At 36.1% G+C, this 25893-nt stretch overlaps 1 protein-coding gene across 11 annotated transcripts in view; it reads right to left on the reverse strand.

The window, feature by feature from the left end:
- The window catches only part of OSBPL1A (oxysterol binding protein like 1A), a 333490-nt gene that overhangs the window by 38571 nt on the left and 269026 nt on the right, over positions 1 to 25893 (reverse strand). For all 11 annotated transcript variants that reach the window (XM_007487597.3, XM_056823805.1, XM_001362403.4 and 8 more), the window contains 4 exons: positions 19596 to 19671; positions 3706 to 3840; positions 1551 to 1648; positions 120 to 302 (listed from right to left, as the gene is read on the reverse strand). In XM_007487597.3, the coding sequence (XP_007487659.1) occupies positions 120 to 302; positions 1551 to 1648; positions 3706 to 3840; positions 19596 to 19671 (492 nt within the window). The remainder of the gene's footprint in view (positions 1 to 119; positions 303 to 1550; positions 1649 to 3705; positions 3841 to 19595; positions 19672 to 25893) is intronic.

A 25893-nucleotide genomic window follows, 5' to 3' on the forward strand; every position in this document is an offset into this window, starting at 1 on the left:
ATGTAGAATTGTGCTTTTACGATGAATGATTTTCAGCTTTCAAAGGTGTGTGTGTGTGTCTCTGAGCATGTGTGCCCACTGGCACTTGTGGGTAGGGAGGCTAATGACATACAACTTACTCAAGAAGCTCCAAAGTGATGGTTCCTTTGGGTTCAGCTTCCACACTCTTGCCCCAGAACTTGAGTTTGGGATAAATTGATCCATGAAAGATAAAGTCATTGTTTAATCCTTCAGCATGAAATGCACTCACTGGAGGATGATGGCTCACTTGCTCTGAGATAAGTCTGAATCCAAGATCATCTCTTTAAGAATTAAAAACAAAAAGTACTGTTAGTTACCTTGTTCTATAATGAGTGAACTGCTATTATTTCAGTTACCATATGAGCACAAAAACTAGATTGCAGACAACTGGGCTTTAATCTTGATTCTAATGTTTACTAGCTATGTGACTGGGGCGAGTAACTTAAACACTACCATAATAACCCCGCCTGTGGAATGGGGATGATAGCCTGTCTTAGGATTGTAAGGAAATCACTGGTAAACCATAAAATGCTCTATGTTAGCTACTTTTATTTCTGATATGACTATTTTGAGCCTTAAAAAGATGCTATTGAGGAAATAAGCCTGCACTATAACTTTGATGTACAAAGTACCATGGGGCAATTATGGGTTCAAAACAGAACCAGCATTTTCAAAGTTGTTGAATCAAGACTCATTTTCACATCGGCTACTCTTCATGTCAAAATTATTATTAACATGTAAATGTGTGGGGAACAAGTAATGCTACCTGTGGAAATTTAAAGTTTGATACTTTGATATGTATCATGTATATGATATGTAGTGCTCCCTGTGGGGAAAATTAAAAACAAAAACAACTTAAACTAGGTCTAGACAATTAAAACTCTGAGAATATACCAAGTTGTATTTAGGGCTTACAAAAGTTGGGATGGAAGGAGGGGGAAATGAATGTAAGAAATTTGTGCATGGAGAAAGTTCTCATAGTAAATCACACAAGTATGCCTGAAGACATAAACATGAGGGATTAAATACAATCATACTTTTTGTTCCTATTACACTTAATGTCTTGGTGACAACAAAATTAGTTTAATATGGTTGAAAATACTGAATTCTGTGATTTTCTGTTTCTGAAAAATTAATTTGATTATCAGATCAGGTCTAAGAAAGCACAGCATTTCTTCATTTTGAATTTTAATAGCATACTCGATCCTAATACTAGTTAAAGTAAGTAGTTTTAGTGTTGTCAAAAACTTTTTTAAAAGTAAAGTTCTGAGTTGTCTTTGTTTCCTAAAAAGACACTGAAATTGTATTTTTGTTCAAACCAAAATTTTTTCTTGAGAAAGTGTAAAATTCTAAAGACCAGACTACATAGTTGTTAGGCAACATTTCATTAAAATAAGAGGAAAAAGAAAAAGACATTAGAAGTTATAAAGCAGACAAATCAATTCTTAGGCCATACTCAAAAATAATTTTCTAAATTCCACCCCTTGAGCCACCCCCACATTGAAATGCAGCAAAAGAGAGATCTTTACCGGACTAATTCATAAGTCTCTCCAAGCAGTGGGTTGAAAGGCTTTCCTGTGCGTTCCCACTGAGAAGCAACAGCAGATACGGCAAATGCGGCCACACACTATGGAATAAAATATTGGCAAAAAGCTGAAAATAATCTCAAACTCAGAAACCAAGATGTCATTTAATATACTGCCACAAAGTTATTTTTGAGTGATTTGTTTACTCTGAATTCTCAAATCCTTCCATATTACATAGGCAGTCAGTTTGGACAATGGCACTAACAATATACATAAAAAATAGGTGTGTGTTTTTTTTTTTTCAGAGCAAAAATGACTTCTTTCTTCTACCAGTGATTTTTTACCTAAACTCTGGTTTTATTATCTCCCCCAAAGTGTTCTGAATTACCTGAAGGGTTAAGACAATTATAAACCACTATTTCACTTCAATAAAAACAAACAAACAAACAAACAAAACCTCCGCTAAACAATACTTAGGAAGATAAGTGTGTGGTAACTGAAAAAATAAAATAAGTTAAAAAACCATGGAAGATTCCAAAGAGAAATGCAACAATAAGCTACATAACGGAAAGGGGGGGAAATGGTTTAGTTTAAAATGTTATTGCTCTAAAATAAGAGAAATAATATATCTAAGAAGACTAGGTTGTACTTTGTATAACACTAGATGGTATACATTATACTTTGCTGTCATTGCTCACATCATAGCACCTTGCTGTGAGGAAGAAATCCTAGGAGTAAGGCCTTCAGACTAATTACTTGGTCTCCTTGAGGACCTTTGCTTCTTCTTTTCCTTCACTTTCTCACTTTCTTATTTTCCCAAGAATCAAATCTGGTAATACAAGGTGATATTCTGACCTTCTTAATAATAGGCCAGAAATGGCAGAGAGCAAGTTGTCAGCTTGAGACAGAAGCTGGGGAATTGCTGGGAAGAGTTTGGGGGTACATCTAGCAAAATTAGGGGAATGCAAGAACCACTGATGTATACTGATGTCAATGACCTTAGTTCAATGGATATGTAGTTTAATTCCTCAGCTTTTATTTTCTTTTAAAGAAATTGTAGAATCAGATTTAGAGCTTTATGGAATTTTAGAAGGTGATGTAGTCCAACTCCTTCATTTTATAGATGAGAAAACTGAGGTCCAAAGAAGTACAGTACCTAATGTCTCACACATAATGATGAGATAACAGGAATTTGAATGAGTCCTCTAACTGCAAATCCCAAATCCCAGGTTCTTCACATTATAGCAGCACATCCTTTAAGGTATCCTAAGAAATTACTAGTTTTAACCAACAGGGTCATCTCGTTTGACCTAATAACTTTTGATTACATATTCAGCTTTTCATTAAAGGGCAGATTATGCAACATTGTGGATCCCTAGACAATTTTCTTTAGTCATTTACCCCCATATGTGTAACTTCATCTACTATAGGATAGACAACAGAAGTGTAAACAAGCGAGGGACATGCTATTTAGTGATATTTGTTACTTATCAACAGCATCAAAAAGACGTTTAATTGGGGGACCTACAAAGTAATGGTTTCCTTTTAAAGTTCCTTTTATTTACTTCAGTGTAAAACATAAATACTATTGCTATTTGTGCAACTCTAAATTAGTCTATATCCTGAAAAGCATCATTTCTCAGGCTGCAATTATGTATGTGGTTTAATATCCTTAAATGAGGCCAAACTGAGAATCCAAAATTGCAGTGCACTGGAAGTTTGTGTCTCCTTGATTACTTTTGTTGAGTGAATGCTCTAATAGTGGTTTTTATGCTACTAATAAACCCAGTAGTTAAGATTAGAGGGGGCTGTATTTGTGTTCCTGTTCTTAAAATCTTGAATGCATTATCATAGGTACTTTATAGGTACCTTATCATAGGATGCATACCTATCATAGGTACTTAACCAAAAGAGAAAAGAATATATGTAATAGCTTACATTGCCCCTTGTAGAGTATATTCCCAGTGCCAGGCACAATTTATGACATCTAGCGGGCCCCAAAAAACCCAACAACCCAACCTCTTGATCGACTATTGACAGTTCCAGAATAATTTTTTAGAAACACCTTTCTTTTTTGAAAACTATATAACAATGAATTTCTTGTATTTTGTAGATACACAACCAATACAAATGGACATACTTAATAATGATTACATACTTGCATCCTTTCAACTGCATCAGAAAATGCACTGGCCTTGTGGATGAGGTATGTATGTTCCATATATTCTGTTAGTCGCTGTAGGAAGCTCAGTGGTTCATTAAATATAACTGGCATTGTGATCTTGGACAGCTCCTATTTAATAACAAGATTTAAAAGTTAGGTTTATACGTTCTCTAAGAACATCAGACTTTGCACAACATTCCCTTTGTGCCAGGTGCTTAATAAATGTTTGTTGAATGAAGAGAAATACTAAACTAGAAATATTACTATTATGGTTAAGAGTGCTGGAGTATAAGGACCCCATTTTTAAAAGTATTTTAAGACACAAAAAGGAAAATGCTGAGCGGCTGGTAGAAGATCAGTCAAAAATGTACTGACGATCAAATGGTCTGTTTACCTTGAATATTCTCAGGCTCTGGTGAGCGAGCCCAAGATAAATCTTTGACATGTATAAACTCCACACTTACCAGTATAACCACTAAAAAGTTATGAAAAAAAAAAGCGTACAAAGACAGTTTCTTCTATATAGAGTAGGAATATCTTTTCTGGGTCCCAATTCTGTAAAGCACTTTACATCTGTTATTTCATTTGATTCTTACCTTATGTGAAGCAGATAAAGCTTTTTCATCTCCATGTTACAGATGATGAAACAGAGGCTGAGAGAGGTTTTTTACCTAGGGTAATAACTAGTGAGTTTCTGAGTCTGGATTTAAACTTGGGTCTTCCTGACTCCCCATCCAACCTTATCTGCTGAGCAACTAAGCTATTCAAGGTAACATAACTATATGCAGAAAATATACACGATTAATTAAAGATAATTTTGGAGGAGCAAGCTCTAGCATCTGGAACCTCAAGAAGAAGCTCACGTGCTTTGACTAAGCTTTGAAGGAAGCCAGAGATTCTATTCCAAGGGAGGTCAGGGGGGAATATATTTTGCATTTTGAAAAGAGGTAGTGGTAGTCTCTCGGTGACGGAGAATGACAATTGTCTTTGTGCATTATCACCTATTGATGTACCCTCATGTGGCTTTGAAGTCCAAAGGCTGAGGCGCACAGTTTGTGGCACATGGGGCATGGGACGCCAGTTGTTACAGGAGGTGCGGTTGTGGCCTGGTGTTGGCGTTCACATGCAGTGCAAGACGTCGACGTCGCTCATCTTCAAAGGTGGTGGCGGCCTGGTTAATGTGGGTTCGCCAGCTGCTTCTGTCAGAGGCAGCGAGTTCTAGTTGCTTTGGTGTCATGCCAGCCCACTTCAAGTTGGACTTTAGCTGATCCTTGAATCTTTTCTTTGGTCGGCCTTGTTTCCTGAGTCCAGCTGACAGTTCACCATAGAATACCTGTCTTGGTATTCGCTGGGGATCCATGCGGATGACGTGTCCAGACCATCGTAGCTGGGCTTTGAGGACCAGGACTTCGATGCTGGTGGAGTTGGCTCTGTCGAGGACTTCCTGGTTGGTGATTCGGTCCTGCCATCGGATCCTCATGATTGACCGGAGAGAGCGTTGGTGGAATTGCTCCAGCTGTTTCATGTGCTTCCGGTACAGTGTCCATGTCTCACAACCGTACAGGAGGGAGCTGAGGACCACTGCGTTGTACACTTTGAGCTTCGTTGCAGTGCTCACACCTCTGTGTTGGAGGACTTTGCAGCGCAGCCGCCCGAGTGCCTGGCTGGCCTTTTGGATCCTGGCATTGATCTTGTGGTCTAGGGACCCGTCGTTGGCGATGGTGCTGCCCAGGTACTTGAAAGTGTTGACGTTAGAAAGCTGCGTGCCCTCGATTGTAATGCACGGCTGGTTCGTTGGCCTCCCTGGTGCAGGTTGGAACAGCACCTCTGTTTTGCTGAGGCTGATAGTCAGGCCACACAGTTTTATTGCAGTAGAGAACCTGTCCACAATGGTTTGGAGATGATTTCCTTGGTGGGCCATGAGAGCACAGTCATCTGCAAAGAGAGCTTCTGCTCAAGGCATTTTTCCTGCATTTGCCTCACCTTGAAGACCATGTCAATGGTGCTGCGATCTGGTCAGAAGCCACATTGTGATTCAGGCAGGTTCTGCTCTGAAACAGATGACAGGAGTCTGTTGAGTATAACATGGGTGAGGATCTTTCCAGCAGTGGAGAGTGAGATGCCTCTGTAGTTGTCACAGGCTGCTCGTGCGCCTTTGTTCTTGTATAGGGCTACGATGGAGGCATCTCTGAGTTCTGGGGGCATGTCTTCCTCTTCCCATATGCTGGTCCAGCACTATGTGGAATGCCTGGAGCGCCTTTCCATTTAAGGCCTTGTACACCTCGGTTGGGATCCCGTCTTTACTGGGTGCTTTGCCTGCACTCATTTGTTTAATGGCTTTTTGGACTTCCTCTATTGAAGGAGGGACGTCAAGTTGTTCAATGATGCGGTTTGGGGGGATCTGGTCAAGGGTGCTTTGGTCGACTGAAGAGGGTCGGTTGAGAAGCTGACTGAAGTGTTCTTTCCACCTGTTGCTGATGCCTTTTTTATCTTTTATGAGAGTGTCACCATCAGAGGATAGAAGGTAGTGGTGGTGGGTTTTAATGGCCCATAGACAGTCTTGAGGGCACTGAAAAATTGTTTGTAGTTTTTTGTATCAGCAAAGAGCTGGATTTCTTCTGCCTTTTTTTTCCCACCATCAGTCTTGCATCTTCCTGATCTCACACTGTGCCGTGGCTTGGAGAGACTTGAATCTGTCCTTTTTAGGAGCAAAGTTTGGGTTATTTTGCCACTCCATAAAGGCTTTCTTCTTTTTCCTCAATAGGTCTTCAATAGCAGTGTTGTTCTCGTCAAACCAGTCCTGGTGGTTGCGTTGTTTGGGGCCTAGGACTGCCTTTGATGTTTCCTTCACTGCATCTCTGAACTGGTTCCATTTCTTGGTTGAGCTTCCAGTGAGTGGTCCCTTGGCAGACCGCAGACAGCAGACAGAAAGAATGTAAATAAATGTGGCAAACAAAGGAATTTTAATTTAATTTTGAAATAATATGGAGCCACTGGAGCTTCTTGAGCAAAGGAATGGCTTGATCTGGTCTGCGTTTTACGAGTATCACTTTGAAAGCTGTAAAGAGGATGTGGGAGGGGAAAAATCTGAAACACAGACACCAATTAGAAGGCTCCAATGATAGTCCATGCTAGAGGTTCTGTTGGTGGCTATGAGAGTACAAAGAAGGGAACAGATATTAGAGATCTTGTGGAGACAAAATCAACACTTGGCAACTGACTGATTAGATATGGGGGTAAAAGTGAAAAACTGTTGATGACTCTGAAATTGTGACCCCAGTTGACTTAAATGATTGGGGTGCCCTCATCTCAAATAATAAAATAGAGGGTTTAGGGGAAAGATAATGAGTTTTGTTTTGGACACATTAATTTTAAGATACTCTTGAGTTCAAAAGTTGGTGATGGGACATTAGAATTCAAGAGAGAAACTTGTGCTAGACATAGAGTATCTGGAAGACTGTTGTAAAAACATATTAAATGAACCCTGGGATACTGATAAGGTCACTAGGAGGAAGTAGAGTGAATAAATAAAAGGTTCAATTCAAAGTCTTAGAATAAACTATGAATAGAGATGTAGATGTGGATGATCTTACAAAAAGGAGACTGAGGAATTATTAGGAAATAAATATTGTTAGGAAAACAAGAAGAGAGCAGTGAACCCTAATCATTCCCTGGCACACAAATGATACTTGATAAATCTTTGTTGAATAATAGATGAATTGTCCAAAATGAAATGCATGTAAAATGTTTTGTAAACCTTAAAACTCTTTGTAAATGTCAGCTCTTATAATATTTGAATTATTTGCTGTTATTTTCTATATACTATTTTCCCTTAATTATACTCTATATTCCTTGTAATGTCTTATCCTTCTCCATTATTACAATCAGTATACAGCAAGTGATGGACACAAAGTAGGTACTAAATACTGGTGGAAAGTAAAAATCCTCCATGACCCTTCTTGCACTTACATTTCATACCCCAGTATTATGATATTATTACATGGGTTGGTGGGGTAAAAGCATAGGGAAACATTATCTGTTTTCCATGCTACAAAATCTAAGCAATGGGGATAGCTACGTGGCTCACAGGATAGAAAGCCAGGCCTGAAGATATGAGGTCCTGGGTTCAAATTTAGCCTCAGATATGTCCTGACTGTGTGACCCTGGGCAAGTCACTTAATCCCCATTGCCTAACCCTTACCACTCTTCGGCCTTTGAACGAATATACAGTATTGATTCTAAGGCAGAAGATGAGGGTTATAAAACAAATGAAAAAAGAATCCAAGCAACATTTTGGTGCACAAATCTTCTCCAATGCATAAAAGAATTGGACAGAAAAGGAGAGGTAGTATAAAGAAGGATATTCAAGAAGAGGGTAAGATTAAATAACAGTTCCTGCTACTTCTCATAGCAGTCAGGAATGATCCTCTAAAATTCCTTTAGTTGTTTCAGTATGGCCAGATGGATGGATATTCTGTCCAGAACTCAAAAAACCTTAGGCAATAGGGACTGGGACTAAAATAGCTCTGCATGGTCGAATCACAGCTGCTCTTTGACCAAGAAGTTACGTAAGCAATTTAATTTCTAGTTCATGTCTTTTGCTCTTTTTATTTTTTGCCACTCACACCTCATTTTATACAAACAAAATAAATGTACACATATGAAATGAAATTGTAGGAAGATGTAAACCTCAAATTTAACAAATTTAACAAATTTTACAAAATTGTAACAAAGAACAGTGATTACGTAGAAATTGTGTTTTATCTACTTTTTCTAGAAAATACTATGGCCGAATATTTATACTCAGTAGTGTATTAACTATTGGGAATTGAATAGACTGTTAATTTTATAATTTTTTCCATATTATTCATTTTGTCAGTGAATAATCTTATAGAACCAAAACCCCAAAACATATAACCAAATAAACAAGTGACAAATCATATATTTTCATCTGCATTTATCCTCCAAACAGTTCTTATTCTGGTGGTAGAGAGCATTCTTTGTCCTAAGTCCCTCAGAATTGTCCTGGATCATTGCACTGGAATTAGTAGTAAAGACTATAACATCTGATCATTCCACAGTATTGCAGTTACTATGTATAATGTTCTGATGGACCTGAATAGACCTTATTAATGGTAGAAAATGAGAGACTGGAGGAAGGAGGAAAGAAAACCATGGAAGATAGAGTATTTCAGTATGGATTCTTTCTTAACCAGGATAGCTCAGGTAGGAATGTTTTTTATTAAAATCTATTTTCTTTCCAGTCCTGCAACTTACTTTCTCTTCAGAGATTATCTAGTTCATCCATTTCATTTGACAGATGAGGAAATAGTGGCTGATAAAGGTTTAGTGACTTTTCTAAGAAAGTATAGCTAGTCTAGAGAAGAACAAAGATATAAACTCATATCATTTGATTCTAAATCTTGTGTTCTTTCCATTGTACCTTATTTTTTTTCTGCTGTTGAATCCTGGGCTCTTTCTTCTCCACTTTATTAAAATTACAGCAGGCAAGGCACAGAGATTATACTATGAGGATGAGTTGAAGAAACTTGGGATATTATTTAGTTGGACTTCATTAACTGTTTTCAAGTATGTGAATCATTATCTTATAAAAGGATTAACCTGTTGTTACTTGCTCTGGGGACAGAACTGAGATGGGGGGGGGGGGTTTCAAATGGCTCAGTGAATAGAAAACCAGGCTTAGAATCAAAAGTCCTGGGTTCAAATCTGATCTCAGACACTTCTTAGCTGTGTGACCCAGGGCAAGTTACTTAACCTCCACTGACTAGTCCATAGCACTCTTCTGCCTCAGAACCAAAACACAGTATTGATTCTAAGATGGAAGGAAGGAAGGAAGGAAGGAAGGAAGGAAGGAAGGAAGGAAGGAAGGAAGGAAGGAAGGAAGGAAGGAAGGAAGGAAGGAAGGAAGGAAGGAAGGAAGGAAGGAAGGAAGGAAGGAAGGAAGGAAGGAAGGAAGGAAGGAAGGAAGGGAGGAAGGAAGGAAGGGAGGGAGGGAGGGAGGGAGGGAGGGAGGGAGGGAGGGAGGGAGGGAGGGAGGGAGGGAGGGAGGGAGGGAGGGAGGGAGGGAGGGAGGGAGGGAAGGAGGGAGAGAGGGAGGAAACAATGGAGAGGTAGAAAGATCATAGGGGATAAAATAGATAGTTTTGATTACATGAGACAGAAAAGCTTCTATACAAACAAAATCAATGTAGATAAGATTAGAAGGGAAAAGGCAAACAGAAGGAAAAATTTTTTGCAGAAAGTCTGTTTGATAAAGGTGATACTCAATACATATAAGGAAATGATTCAAATATACTAGCAAAAAAGTAATTCCCCAATAGATGCATCCTTAAAATATATGCCTAGGGAGGATAGTGATAGTGAAACCAAAGAAAGAAAAGAAAGGAGAATCACTTTAGCATATAAAAAAACCCATAGAAGAAAGCCCAGAGGTTGACAGAGATAAGCAAGAAGTTTGGAAATGTACTGAATTTATTATTTACTTAAAAATCAAGCTGTACATAATATTTTGTGGTTTCAAATTGTACTCTTTTCTCTCTGTGTTCAGGAAAATGTGCCTGTTAGTTGGTTTTTCAAATTCAAGATAACAATAAATAAAAAATTACTTTAAGAAATCAAACAGATAAAGTACCTTAATAAGGATGTATTTAATTTTGTTTCTATTGGCCTATAATTTTTTTCTTTTTCTTTTTTTTTTAAGTTCAACTTAGTTCTGGGTATCAAGAAGTTTAATTTTCTTCAACAGGTAATAGAAAACTCAATAATGCACAATTGTTTTCACTTTCAAATATAGTTCTACCCTAACAATGTCTTAGGAATTCATATTTTTCCCTGATTTTATGTAATATGATCTATATTTCAACTAGTAACATGTCTATATTTAGCCCCAAACATTTTTAAGAATAGGGAAGCAAGAGTGGATATTAAGTTTTGAAAAGAAACATGAAGGAGACTTTTTTTTATCCATAGGGAGACTCAATCAGTAGAATTAAATATTTATATCAGATAGTCCCATCCTGTGACCCAGCTGAAAGCAAAGGTTTAAATTTATCCATGCAAATTAATAACCACCAATGACGAAACTGAAGAAATTCTTAATTGCAATTGCTTGTCAGCTGATAAATTGAAAGTGGGGAGGAAATTCCAGAAAGTGATTTTTTAAATTTTCTTGAGTACTGTTAGACAAATTTTAAACAACCTAAAGGTAGGTCAAAATTTGGTTTTCTTAAAAAAAAAAAGTAAAACATCTTAGAAATTAAAAACATTTCATGTCATTATCTATATGTTAACGAGAAAAGGTTTGAGAACAATATTTTTTTTTGTCTTTGTAGTTTCAGCACCTAGCATAGTGTCTGATATAGTGGGCACTTACATATTTGCCAAATGGAATATATGTCAATACTAAATCTTAAGAGAAAAAAATCAACTCTGATTAGGGCTAGTCTTGCTGGTGGCATAGCAATGTGACCTAATGCATGTTAATCAAATTCTTGGTACAAATAGTGAACAATAACATTTGATTTTTTTCCTTGGCTAAGCTATATTTTACCTACTGGTCCCACCATAATCTCTGGGTTCACAGAGTTGCTGAAGGGTAATGTAATGTAACGGGTGAGTGTGGGAGGGAGGGCTATCATCTAATCTTCAGGAACAGTATTTGTCAGAATAGCTATAAAATATGCCAAACAAAAGAAAAAACATAAAGGAGAGGTAAAAGGAGAAAGGAAAAAATGAAGAACAATGGCACTTTGGGATAAAAAAATATCCAGTAAAGGAATAGCATGGTAAGAAAATAGGCATAAATGTTACAAGTTATTAAGCTGTTCTTAAGATTTCTGCATTACTACAGTGATTTTAAGATATATTAGAGAACAGATAATCAGATTTTCTGGGAGATTAAAGACTGGATTCCATCTAATTTTTTAAAATTTTAATTACTTAAATATTATGTAATGCAACTTTAAGGCAAATAAAGTCCCAATTAGATGTAAGAAGTTTTTCACCAAAACAGGAAGAGTTTAAAAAAGTGTGCAACTGAATTTGGGGTTTCTTGGCCTTTGCAGAGTTAGTTTTTATATTTGGCAGGCACTTTGGTAGAGTAATTGATTTGTATTTTGAAGACCTGAATTAGAATTCTGCCTCTGCTACTTACTATCTGGGGGACTTGGGGCAAATCCCTTAACTTCTCTTGAACTCAGATTCCTCCTCTGTAAAATGAAAGGGTTGGATTAGAGCCTCTGATTCTAACTTTATTCTTCTTCCTCCCCAATTACAAACATATGTTACTCATTAAAAACATATTTCCATATTGCCTATGTTCAAAAACCATTTGTTCCATTCTGTACCAAGCTCTTCTCTATTGGGAAGTGGGTAGTATCTTTCATTTATTATTCCTCTGGAATAATGGAATAGTAGTTGATCATTATTATGCTGATAAGAATTCAACACAACAGTATTTTGGACACATTTATGTACTTACATACTTGTCTGTCCATTCCCCACTGGGTGGGTACTACCTCAGATGTTACTTCTTTGCTACCTCAAAAAGAGCTATAAATATTTTTGAGCTTTTAAAAATCTTTCTTCTCTTTCTTTCTTCCTTTCTTTCTATTTCTAATAACAAATATGCACATAAGTTTTCGAAAGCTATATATGATTCATGTTGTCTCCCACCTTCTTCCCTACCCCTCCCAGAGTTGACAAGCAATTCTGTCTGGCTTATAAACATGTTATTATCAAACAAAACATATTTCCATATTACTCATTTTTGTAAATGAATAAATCTTATAAAACCAAAAATCCCAAATCATATATCCAAATAGTCAAGTGATAAATCTTATGTTATAATATGCATATAAATATTTTTGTACAATCTTAAGAGTATGTTTTGCTTAGTACTAATGTCTCTCTTAATCTTGCCTCTAATTTCTGCTACCCCTTCTCTCTTTTTTTTTTAGTGAAATATATTTCCATCATTTTTGTATTTTTTCAACTCTGCGTTATTTGTACTTTACATCCCTTATTCCTTATTTGTATGGATATCTACATAAACACACTGAATATGAGGTAATTTTCCCTAACCATTCCTTACTTTCCTCCTAACCCCACCCAGTGTATTTCTTTTCTTTTCTCTTTTTCATAATCTCTTAAGATCATCAAGACATAGTAGAACCACTCCAAAGTTAGCCTTGTCTAATTTGACCCCTTCTATGACCCCAAATGTCAGAATTCATAAGATTCATATGTATCATTTCCCTATATTCAAATGTAAGAAATTTATTCTTTTTTGGTCCTTTATTTTTATTCATTCCTGTCTCTTTTTGTTTCTCTTTGTTCCTATGTTTGAACTTCAAATTTTATACACAATTATGGTCTTTTCATTAGGAAAGTGTGGAAGTCCCCTATTTCATTAATCATTTACTTTTTTGTTTTTAAAATATTGCATTACAAGTTATCTGCCCTTTTACAGTGGTGGCTGATAAAACTGTGTGATCCTGACATGGTGGCTCCTCAGTCCTTAAAACTTTTTTTTCTGGCCACATATAGCAATTTTTGATAGACTTGGAAGCTCTGGATTTTGGCTATCATTATTCCTGGGAGTTTTCCACTTTAGGTTTTTTCAGGTGACTAGTGGAGTTTTTTGTTTTTTTCAAATTGACATTATTTTATTTGGTCATTTCTGAGCATTATTCATTGGATACAAAGATCATTTTCTCTCCCCACTACCCCCATCCCATAGCCTATGCGAGATTCCACTGGGTATCATATGTAATCTTGATTCGAACCCATTTCCATGTTGTTGGTATTTGCATTAGAGTGTTCATTTAGAGTCTCTCCTCAGTCATTTCCTCTCAGCCCCTGTAGTCAAGCAGTTGCTTTTCATCGGTATTTTTACTCCCACAGTTTATCCTCTGCTTGTGGATAGTGTTTTTTAGATCCCTGCAGATTGTTCAGAGACATTGCATTGCCACTAATGGAGAAGTCCATTACGTTCAATTGTACACAGTGTGTCAGTCTCTGGGTACAATGTTTTCCTGGTTCTGCTCCTCTCACTCTGCATCACTTCCTGGAGGTTGTTCCAGTCTCCATGGAATTCCTCCACTTTATTATTCCTTTTAGCACAATAGTATTCCATCACCAACATATACCACAATTTGTTCAGCCATTCTCCAACTGATGGGCATTCCCTCATTTTCCAATTTTTTGCCACCACAAAGAGCGCAGCTATGAATATTCTTGTGCAAGCCTTTTATTGCCCTTTGGGCATAGTTCCAAATTGCCCTCCAGAATGGTAGGATCAATTCACAACCCCACCAGCAATGAATTAGTGTCCCCACTTTGCCACATCCCCTCCAGCATTCATTACTTTCCTTTGCTGTCATGTTAGCCAATCTGCTAGGTGTGAGGTGATTCCTCAGAGTTGTTTTGATTTGCATCTCTCTGATTATGAGAGATTTAGAACACTTTCTCATGTGTCTATTAATAGTTTTGATTTCTTTATCTGAAAATTGCCTATTCATGTCCCTGGCCCATTTATCAATTGGAGAATGACTTGATTTTTTGTACAATTGATTTAGCTCTTTGTAAATTTGAATAATTAAACCTTTGTCTGAGGTTTTTATGAGGATTGTTTTCCAATTTGTTGCTTCCCTTCCGATTTTGGTTACATTGGTTTTGTTTGTACAAAACCTTTTTAATTTGATGTAATCAAAATTATTTATTTTGCATTTTGTGACTCTTTCTTTTTAAAACCAAGTCTTGCTTGGTTTTAAAATCTTTCCCTTCCCAAAGTTCTGACATGTATACTACTCAGTGGAGTTGTTTTTGCTAATAAGATAGCCTCAGATTTTCTTTTATCCTTTCAGTCTTTTGATTTTGCTTTAATATTGTTGTTGCCTCATGGAGTCATTAGCTTCTATTTAAGCTGTTCTAATTTTCTTGAAGGTTTTTAGCTCGTATTTCTTTTCCAATTTCTTCTTAAAGCGTGTTCATTCCGTCTACCAAAAATTTTTTTTTAACTCTTTCTTTTCAAACTTTTGATTTATCTCTTCTAGGTCTTCTAGTTGAGTTTGTGCTCAAGTTGTTTTTCTCTGAAGATCTGCTTAAAGATTTTTTGGAGATATTCTATTCTTCTGTCTTGAGATTTCTAGCCACCATAATAGCTCTTTTTAATTTTTTTAAAGACCCTTACTTTCTGTATTAGAATTGATACTAAGTATCAGTTCCAAGGCAAAAGAGTGGTAAGGACTAGGCAATTAGGAAATGCGGGTTAAGTCACCTAACCTGTCCTCAGTACCTGCAACAGATCTCCTCCTCCTCTGGTGTAGTTTCTTTCTGTTCACTGGAAAGATCTCATGTGGGTGCTCCTGGACTGACCCCTTCCTCCATGTCCTAAGACCACCCTGTTAGTCTCCCCACACTGAGCTGGGTTAGATAAAGAATTCATGGTGACTTTTCCTAGATTTCACCAGCTGGATTAAGCCTAGTACTTTTTGGAGTTGTGTTTAGAGGAGTTTGGTGAAGGAGAGCTTGCTTTCTACCATTGTTCCATCTTGGCCCTATCTCCACAATTCTAACTTTGGAGAAAGTGTGCGGATGTCTAGTTTTGGAGGATGGTGTGGGACGTCAGAGATGATAAAACTGTACAATTTTAGACTGTTAAAATAAAATATGCCTTAGACATTAAATCTCTCTTATTTGCCTTCAGGAAAGAAAAATACCTAAATGATTCCAAGTAAAAAGGAATCTGTTCTGATTTTTTGAGCCTTCACACTATTCCACTCTAATACTCTAATCAAGAGACATAGACAACTACAAACACTTTGAACACACTATGAAAATATGCAGTAAGAGTAAACAAACAAAAAATAATAATCTTTTGATCTAACAGTTATATTGAAATGATTCTCTACCCTCAAACATAAAAAGGCTCTATTTATACACAGAAAATAATATCCTATTTAAAAGAGCAAAAACAAACAAAATCTTTAGAATGCCTATATATGTATACATACACAAATATATAATATTGGAAATGTTTGGATAAATTATGGCCCATTAACATAACTGATCTTGAAGAGGGCAGGGAGAGTAAGACCTATGACAAAACTGGGGCAACTGTTTTTCAAGAGTGTTTCTTAGGGACACTAAGAGGTTAAATGACTTTCCCATGGTCACAAAGTTAGTATGTGCCAAAGGTAGAACTTGAATCCAAACCTTTATACTTCTGATAAAAAATAGTAAATATTTAAGAAAATATGGAAAAACCTAGATCAAGTGATGCAAAGCAAAATTTCTAGTTCCAAAACTGGGTACTTATTGAATATAATTTGTTTTTGTTGTTGCTCTTCTTAAAAGAAAAAAAAATAAAGCTAAAAGTAGTACAATTTCAGACAAACCTCGTCTGGAAGATGTGTACTTATTTTTTGTTAATTAATTTGGTTCTACATTGTTAAATACTTTGGGTTGCATATAAGATTTTAATAATTATTTCCTACTTCTAATTGTTTTGTTTCTGGTTACTTAATTTGTAAAGGAAATTTTTAAAATCCTGATTAAGAAGCCTATAAACCCACATTATAAATCACAAATAAAGAGTGTTAATTAAGTGTTCTAGATTTAGGGCCAAGACTCATGTTATGAATTTTGTTAATGTGCAAGATGCTGGCATTCTGAATACTGACCCATTGCATATTCCTTAAGTTAGCAGCATCTTTTTTGGAAAGACTACACATTTGAGAGTCAAATCTAAAATTCCGGCTCGTTTTAAGATGTAGATATCTACACTAGATTCTGGGGGCGAGCCAAGTAACATTCTTGGGCCTTTTTCCTCATGTAAAATGAGGGAGTTAAATTAGACAGCCTTTGAGGTCCCCTTCAGCTATGATGTTATGATTTTGTTTTCAAATTAATTAATTGCTTTATGAAGCCCAGAAGACTAGGATAAGGGGAGGCTATATGCAGGAAAAAAAAATTGGAGTTAACTATGATGGTTGTTAATTTTTTACAATGAGTTTATAAAAGTAGTCAGGGAAGAAAGTATTTGAGATCTAGCATAAGAGGTCTTAAAAACTGGAGTTTTAAAATTTCATATGAACACACATAAGCCTGCAATTTTTGCTTAACTTTTCTTTTCTTTATTTCCTGCAAATCTGCCCTCGAGATATAGATATTTTGCCACTTTCTGCTTGATTTGGGGCAGGGGAGGGTGGAGAGAAAAGGAGTGGGGCCCAAGGAGATTTGGTCCATTCAAAAATACCTCAATTGCAAAACTTATATTTCTTTCAAAACTCACTGGTCACTTTGCTTTGTAGTTCCTACAAGTGTTTAGGGAACATATTGGGTTTTTTTGTTGTTTGTTTGTCTGTTTTTTTAAACCCTTAACTTCTGTCTTGGAGTCAATAATGTGTATTGGCTCCAAGGCAGAAGAGTGGTAAGGGCTAGGCAATGGGGGTCAAATGACTTGCCCAGAGTCACATGGCTGGGAAGTGTCTGAGTTCAAATTTGAACCTAGGACTTCCCGTCTCTAGGCCTGGCTCTCAATCCACTGAGACACCCAGCTGCCCCCTTAGGGAACCTATTGTTAGCCCATCTTTACAAAGAAATCAAAATCTACAGTGTGCCTTAGTCAAGACTATTATAAACAAGAAAAGGCAAACCCAGAATTAAAACCCAAGTCTCAGGTCTCAGTAGTGAGTGCCTTGTACATCATTCATTTCCTTGTGAGGGGCTCAGTTGTTCATGATCTTTGGAAGGTAAATGTAATGATCTCAAATGCATATGTAATTCAACAAGCGTTTTGAAGTGACTATAATATGCCAGGTGCTATGATAGGTAAGCATATAAATGCAAAATTTGAACAGTCCTTCTCCTCAACAAGCTCATATTTTCAAAGAAAGAAGAGATTAAAATATGTATGATAAGATAAGCAAACAGGAAGTCATTTGAGGGAGAAGAGTTTATTATTAAAAAAATTTTTAATTTAAAAAAAAAAGAGTACATATATTTAAAAAATGCTCCATAAAGGAGCAGCTAGGTGGCTCAGTGGATAGAGAACAAGGCCTGGAAATGGAAGGGTTCTGGGTTCAAATTTGGACTCAGGCAAGTCCTAGATGTGTGGCCCTATATAAGTCACTTCTCTTCAGTTGCTTAGCCCTTACCACTCTTACAACCTTGGAACCAATGCTTGTATTGATTCTAAGACAAATGGTTCATAGAAGAAATAGATGTGACCTTAGCTATTAAGAAAAAAAAAAAAGATCCTGAGAGGATGACTGACAGAAATAAATTCTAGGCATGAACACATATAGAAGTAGGAGATGATATGATGAATTTGGAGAACATCTGCTACTATAGAGCCCAGTTTGACTAGAACGCAGAGTTCAAGAAGGGACTAGAAAAGGAGGGTAGAGTCAAAATGGTCAGTACCTGAAAAGAACTCAGAACCAGAGATAAAGCTGAGAGGTAGTCATTATTTTCTACTATACAGGAAAGTTTCAGTATTTCCCCTAGATTGATCCCTGAGCATAAAATTGTTTAATTAAAAGGGTGAACGTCAGGAGGAGAGTCTTTGAAAACTCCAATACTCACATATTTTTAAAAAAAAATCATTTGTTGGACAGAATTGATTCAATTTGAGGGCTAAAGGGAAAGAGCAGGAGTAAAGAGAATATAAAAGTATTATAATATGGAAGATAGGACCTGTATGCTCAGTCAAATCTGAAGATACGTAATAAAGGCAATAATGTATTTTGCTGTACTAAATGACAATGGGGATAGTTTCAGAGAAAGCTGGGATGGCTTGTTTAAATGGATGAAGAGTGAAGTAAGCAGAAACAGAAGAACAACTTGTGCAATGACAATATGGTAAAGACAAACAATTTGAAAGATTTTTGAGCTCATATCAATGTAATGAGTAACCGTGTAGGACAGATGATAAGCATAATGTTGGGGGGAGGTACTAGCTTCCCCTAGACACCCCAGCATCCCCGATTGTGGGTCCAGTCAAAGAGTACATAAAAGACTCATTTTTCCTTGCATTCCTACAGTATTAAGGGAAGTTAACTTTGATTAAGAGGAAGATCCTCCCTGGCCTCTCCCTTCATTCTGGATGAGCACAGATAGGCGCCTCCCAGCTTGCTCCTGATAAACATCTTCTTTATATCCCAGATATCTGATTATCCTCTAGACTGGACAGTTAACCCCCTTTTGACTTTGAGGCATAGGACATAACCACATGACTCATCTCGGGTTCCAGAGACCCAGTAACATGCCATCATCCTATCTTTAGTCACATAGGCCCTGTTGTCCAAAGGGTATAAAACCCCAATACCTCCTCGGGGAGGCAGTGTTCCACCTGCACACTGTCTTCCCAGTTTTTAACATGGCTTACAAATTAATAAATTTCTCTGTTTAATTTTTAGCTAAGTTTTGGAGTCCTGCATTCTTGCAAAGGGCAACCTGTCCTGAACCTGGAGTTTCATCCCATAGCTCTCCCACAATAATAGACTTATGGTTCAGAATGAGACATTTCTATTTTAGATATGGCCAAATTGGGACTTATTCATATTAGTTAAACGGGGTTTTTCCTTTCTTTCTTCCCCCACAAGAGTGAAAAAATGGGAAGGACAGAAAGTAGATTTCTATTACTTGAAAAATTTTAATTTTTAAAATAATGGCAATATAACCAATGGCTAAAAAACTGTTCTAGCATAACAAATATTTTTCCATTTCTGTCACCATCTCCATACATTGGTATTTTGCCATGCTAGTCAAAGACTGTGTAAATTTCTGATTGACTTAAAAATTATACAATTAAACATATTTCTACCTGATACTCTATTACATAATTCATTTTTATTTACCATTCCAATGCATTTTCTAAGGATGCTCCAGATACTGAAGTCATTTCTGGAAAACATTGGAGAGGGCAAGCTTGTTCTGGGAAAAGAAACAAAAAAGAGAGATTGTATTTCAATGCTAGTAACTTAAGGAAAGAAAGTCTATGGTTATTTATGGCAGTATTGTATTCAGCCAGATGCAGAGAGACAGGAAGAATGAGCAGCTGGAGCTCTGCCACAGGTCAAGCAAATGGGAGGCTGTCCCCTGTATTTCACTGATATTTTGGGCACCTTTGGGGTTTCTAAGAACAGTTACTGCATGATTCTGTCTCTTTTAACGTGAGTCCTATGAGTTTATCTGTTCCACTCTAAGTATATTATGAACTATAACCCTTGTCTTTGAGTTTATGCTGTAGGGATGTCTCACAGATTAAATATCTCCTATGATCTTTTTGGAACTTCAAAACTAAACTCCCTTAGACAAGGCCTGAGATATGTCTGCCTTATATTAAAAGCAAATTATTCAATGCAATTTAATTTACCACAAACCAAAAAGGTCCTCATGTAATCCACAGGTATCTTGAGAAATATTGGAGGTACCTAAATAATTTATTTTGGTATTCTGTGCTGATAAATAATTTGGTCAAAGACCACCCATATAAGACTTTTTATATAGGTCTAGAAAAATGTGAATTGAAAAAGGAAAACAAAGGGGAAGCTAGGTGGCTCAGTGGATTGAGGGCCAGGCCTAGGGAGGAGAGGTCCTGGGATAAAATCTGACCTCAGATACTTCCTATATGTGTGACCCTGGGCCAGTCACTTAACCCCCATTGTCTACCCAGTATCCCTTTTCTGCCTTGGAACCAATACACAGTAGTGATTCTAAGATAGAAGGTGAGGATTTTTTTTTTTAAAAGGGAAAATAAAATTATAAAGGCAGAGTACTATGACACAATTCACTATAAATTTTAATAATGAAATTCTTAAAGTTTTTCTATTAATAGCTAATATATTCTGATGCTACTTCATCTAAAAACATCTTTTAGTTGACCACAGATGGTTTCTAAATCATAAATTATCCAAATATCCAAGAATTAGCAATCTTCTGAGATATTAAAATAAGTGAATCAGGTAGCAGGACTAAGAATCTATTGTATAGTACTGCTTATTTCCATAACTATTGAAAAGTTATTAAATCACTTACACTTAATATCCAATCTTGGTGATGTAAATAAATGTATTTTTATCCAAGAAAAGTCAAATCAGAAAAGTAACATCAGTAAGTGTGTTAAAAAAAAAAGAAACTTGCTGGAAAATCAAAAGACCTCTCACTTGGCCTCTACTACATTTTTCTTCATATTCCTTTCCTCATTCAAGTACTAAAATGCTTTTTATTACCTCTAAAAGACACTGGGAAAATATGGTTGCTAAATGCATATCAAAAGTGCTTTCAAGTCATTTTTTTCCCCAAACCTAAAATATAAGAGCTTTGTATTTTCAAAAAACAAAAGACAGTTTTGGGGAAAAAGAATAACTAAAGTAAGTGCAAAATGGAAAATTATGTTTGATGGTTAGACAGTTCCCTTTTTTCAAAGGTACAAAACTTTCAAAAGTTACTGGACATTAAACTGTATTATTTTTTTATTGTTTAGTATTGCAAAAAACACCCAAGATTTAAAATAATTTTTAGATTAGAAACCATAGAATCAGCCAGCAGTTAATTTTGTCCAATAAAATTCTATTGTTTTTATTTTCACGGCAACATAAGCTTGCATTGTGTTTTACAAAGGAAGATCAATGCTTCACTTATCTAGAGGTCACTTCCAATAACCTTAATCATCCAGTATACAGCCACAAAACAAGGGAAAAAAGCCTCTGAAAAAAGCCAATGCATTTTATTTTATATTAAAGGTGAAGTCATCCTCAAGCTCTCATTAGGAAAATTTATTTAAGACAATTAAAAGCAGGAGGATACACACAGACAGAACAACAGATATGATGGCTTACAGCAGTGAGAATGGACAGAAGAACAAAAAAGACAGAAGAAATATAAAAGCTTCAGTCTGGAGCCATTTGGTGTAGGGACAAACAGCCACACACACCTCAGAAGTTTCTAAGGACATCACTGTATTAAGGCAGCAGTATAACTGAGGTTTCATAATGACGTCTCTGAGTCATTAAAAAAAGGTTAAAATCAAGGTAATGAATATGTCTTAAATTTTTGATAAAAATGGTTAATATTTTAATTAGGAACATTAAACATATAAACCAATTATCTGGAAGTTTATTGTGAAAAAACTTCATATCCAACTAAGTCAAATTATAATAGTATGAAATAGGAGAAATTAAAAACAGCTACTTGGATTTTCAGGTTATTTACACATATACATACATATACATCTACATTTAAATTAATTATTCTCCACTTCCTCCAAGTTTACTTTAGAGCCCCAGGTTCTAAGCTCTTTTTTTTCTTTGCCTAGATAAGAAACATCCTATCAGAGAATTTTGGAGTAAGATATCCTGGTTCAATTAACTAAATATATTAAGGATTAGGCAATAGTACAAGAATCAGTTTTAAAGTGAAAAATCAATAAACCAATTATTTTTTTCTAACTGGTTCTTTTCAAGAAATTAGGAAGTTCTTTTCCCCCAGGGTTATATAGACATAGCCCATCTCATACTAAATCTTCCTTAATGTGCAAATGTTGAAAATCATACTCTACACTTCTACCTTACTTTGAAAAGTAAGCCTTTAGTCACTCAATGGCAAAACAAAAATCAAGACAAAATGAACAAAGTTTTAAAATCCTGTTGATTTGATCAATTTTATTAGTGGAAAATGGGTTTTCTAAGGTCAAGAGGACCACGGTTTATGTCTTGCCTCAGACACATACTAGCTGTGTGATAACAGGGCAAATCACTTAAAAATCAAGCAACCCTCTGAGTAACAGAGAAGTTGTGCATCACCATTGGTGGAATAAGTTTTCACTCTAAGAGTAATTGTAGGTCCAGCTCAAAGCTAAAACAAACAACAACAAAAAAAACTTTGTTCCCTCCCTCAAAAAAAAAAAAATCCACCTCAAGCCCCAGTTGGTTTAGTGTGTAAAATCAAAATGGTTGATTGACCTCAGAAACATCAGAGAAATGGTGGCTTTAACATTTTACTTTTCAACCAGTGACTCTAATACTGTATGAAGACACAAGAAGAGACCTCTAATTTCTTCAGAGGTCTTTGGATTTATATTAGTTAAGGATATTCTTGTTTGGAACAACCTTGGATATGGCTTTAAGAATCATTAGGCTTTGAAATATTTACAGAAGCTTTGAGCTTCAATGGACCAATGGTCACATAATTTAATAAGGCAGCATATTCAAAGGCAAGGAGGTGAGAGGAGTACCCAGAAGACTGAAATGTAAAGTATGGGAAAGGAAGTTACAATAATCTGGAAAAGTTGACTGGAGTCAGATTATGGAAAGTCAATCTAAGGAGTTTGCATTTCATCCCAGGGGTAATGGAAAAGTATTTAAGGTTCTTGGGTGAGTGAACGAAATGATCAAAGTCTGTTAGTTCAGGAAAAATAGAGAAATCTAGAGACAGGGTGGTTGTGGTGGAAAGAGAGAGAGAATAATAAATTCTTTTGTGGATATGTGAAATCTGAGATACCTATAGAGCATCCAGTGGGAAGGGGCCAATAAATAATTGTTGAAAGGGGGGTTGGAACACAAAGCCATATACTTAAAGATGAAAATTGAACCAAAGGGAGGTAGAAGCAATTACTGAGAAAGGACTGAAGACCCAGAATAGTTTTGGGAAACATTCATAACTGGGAGGTGAGTACCCCCCTCCATATACAAACTTTTGCTAAAGTCCATCAGTTCGCTTTTGTAGGCTCTCGCAAATATGCCACTTTTTCTCCTATCATACTGTCATCACTCACTCTAGTAATAGTCCTTCAACTCCTCACATCTTGATTATTGCAACAGCCCACTGTTGGGTCTCTCTGCTTCAATTTTTTACCACTTCAATTCATCCTCTAGTTAGCCAACAAAGTTAGTTTCCTAAAGTGCAGGTCTGATCATGTCAATCCCTTTCCCTTCTCAAATTCCATTTGTTCCTATTGCTTCTAGGAACAAATACAAAATGCTCTTTTTGGTATTCAAAGCCCTTACTAACCTAGCTGCCTCCTACCTTTCCAGTCTTCTTACATCTTACTTCCTACTATATATACGGGAGATTCATCTCTCTTAGTTCAGATTTAGGCTTAGACACTTATTACTTATGTGACCCAGGGAAAGTCACTTAACCATGCTGGACTCAGTTTCCTCATCTGTAAAATGAGCTAAAGAAGAAAATGGCAAACCACTCGAACATCTTTGCCAAAAAAAAACCCAAAAGCCCAAACAGAAGAATTTAAGAATAAGCAAGAAATAGAGAACATTATCAGATATAAAATGAATAATTATTATTCTATTAAATTTAAAAAGTTTTGTACAAACAAAATCAATGCAACCAAAATTAGGAGGAAAGCAACAAACTGGGAAATAAATTGTATAACAGAATTCTCTGACAAAGGTCTAATTTCTCAAATATATAAGGAACTAAGGTAAATTAACAAGAAATCAAGCCATTCTCCAATTGACAAATGATCAAGGGGATATAAATAGGCAGTTTTCAGATGAAAAAAACAGAATTATCAATAATCATATGAAAAAGTGTTCCAGATCTCTGATTAGATAAATGCAAATCAAAATGACTCCGAGGTACCACCTTACACCTAGCACATTGGTCAAAACGAATAATAAATGTTGAAGGGGATATGGCAAAATTGGGACACTAATGCATTGCTGATTGAGATGTGAATTGATCCAACCATTCTGGAAGGCAATTTGGAATTATGCCCAAAGGGCTGTAAAAGAGGGATTGCCCTTTCATTCAGTTAATAACACTCCTAGATTTATACCCCAAAGAGATTAAAAAAACAAAACAAAACAAAACAAAACACAGGGATGGACCTGTTTGTGCAAAAATATTTATAATATTTTGCCCTTGTTCTGTTCTCCTCTTGTGCCAAATAGTATTCTCTTCTCATGTCTACTTCTTAGAATTTCTAGTTTCTTTTAAGATTTAGCTCAACTAGGGAGACTGACAGCACATCAGAGATAATGCCAGGCTGGAGTAGGGAGGACCTAGGTTCAAATCTGAGCTCAAATACTTCCTAGCTGTGTGATCCTGGGCAAGTCTTAAACTTAACTCCATTTGCCTAGCCCTTCCCCTTCTGTCTTAGAGTTGTTACTAAGATAGAAGTTAGGGTTTAAAATAAAAGATTTAGTTCAACCGCCTTCTTCTTGGGTTTCCTTTATAATCCTATATATTTTAATTTATGCTTTTAAAAATATCTGATAGGAAAGTTCATTAGCTTCATTAGACTGTCAGTGAAGTACAAGACACAAAAAGTCAAAAATCTCTCTTCCATATGAACTGTTTCCTGAAGTATTGACTTAAGTATTGTACTAGACTTGGTGAGTTTGGGTTACAGTTTGGATGACCCAGTCAACATTTCCAGCATGAGTTCACCTCTATCAAATATAAAAGTTAAAAACTACACACACACACACAGAGTCTTCTGTGTAAAGATAATTAAACCCATAGGAATGGATGAAATCACTAAGGGAGAAGAAAAGGCAGCTCAGGATACAGATGTAGTTTTTCTCTTTCTATGAGGCTGAAATCAGTCTTACAATAGATACAACCTTCCCAGGATCACTGAATACTTACAGAAAAGTGTTATAAACAGAACAGAAAGCCAACTGATTTTTAAGGGAAGGCACATTATTAAGAGTTCGTCTTCAATTCTCTTTCTTCTCTTAGGCAGCTGACCATGTGATTTTATAGTGGGGCTTTGCTATGATACAGTAGGATTTGGATGTTTATGCACATGTATGTGTGCATATGTGTATATTATATATATATATATATATATATATATATATATATATTATATACACACACACATACACAAACCCTTATTTTCTGTCTTAGAATCAATACGAAGCATCAATTCCAAGGCAGAAGAGTGGTAGTAAGGGCTAGGCAAGTGGAATTAAGAGGCTTGCTCAGGGTTACACGGTAGATATATTAATGATGTTATTACGGTAGATATATTAATGATGTTATTGTCAAATAATGTTAAACAGGGCATAGTTATGCATGCATGATGTTAATTTTCTACAGCCGAACAATTTACCATCACCAAAAATATATGGTTTCAATATTATTTTCCTTCCAAAAAAAAGATTAAAATATATTTTAATAATACCC

Source organism: Monodelphis domestica, chromosome 3, assembly GCF_027887165.1.
Source record: "Monodelphis domestica isolate mMonDom1 chromosome 3, mMonDom1.pri, whole genome shotgun sequence".
NCBI classification, from domain to species: Eukaryota; Metazoa; Chordata; class Mammalia; order Didelphimorphia; family Didelphidae; genus Monodelphis; species Monodelphis domestica.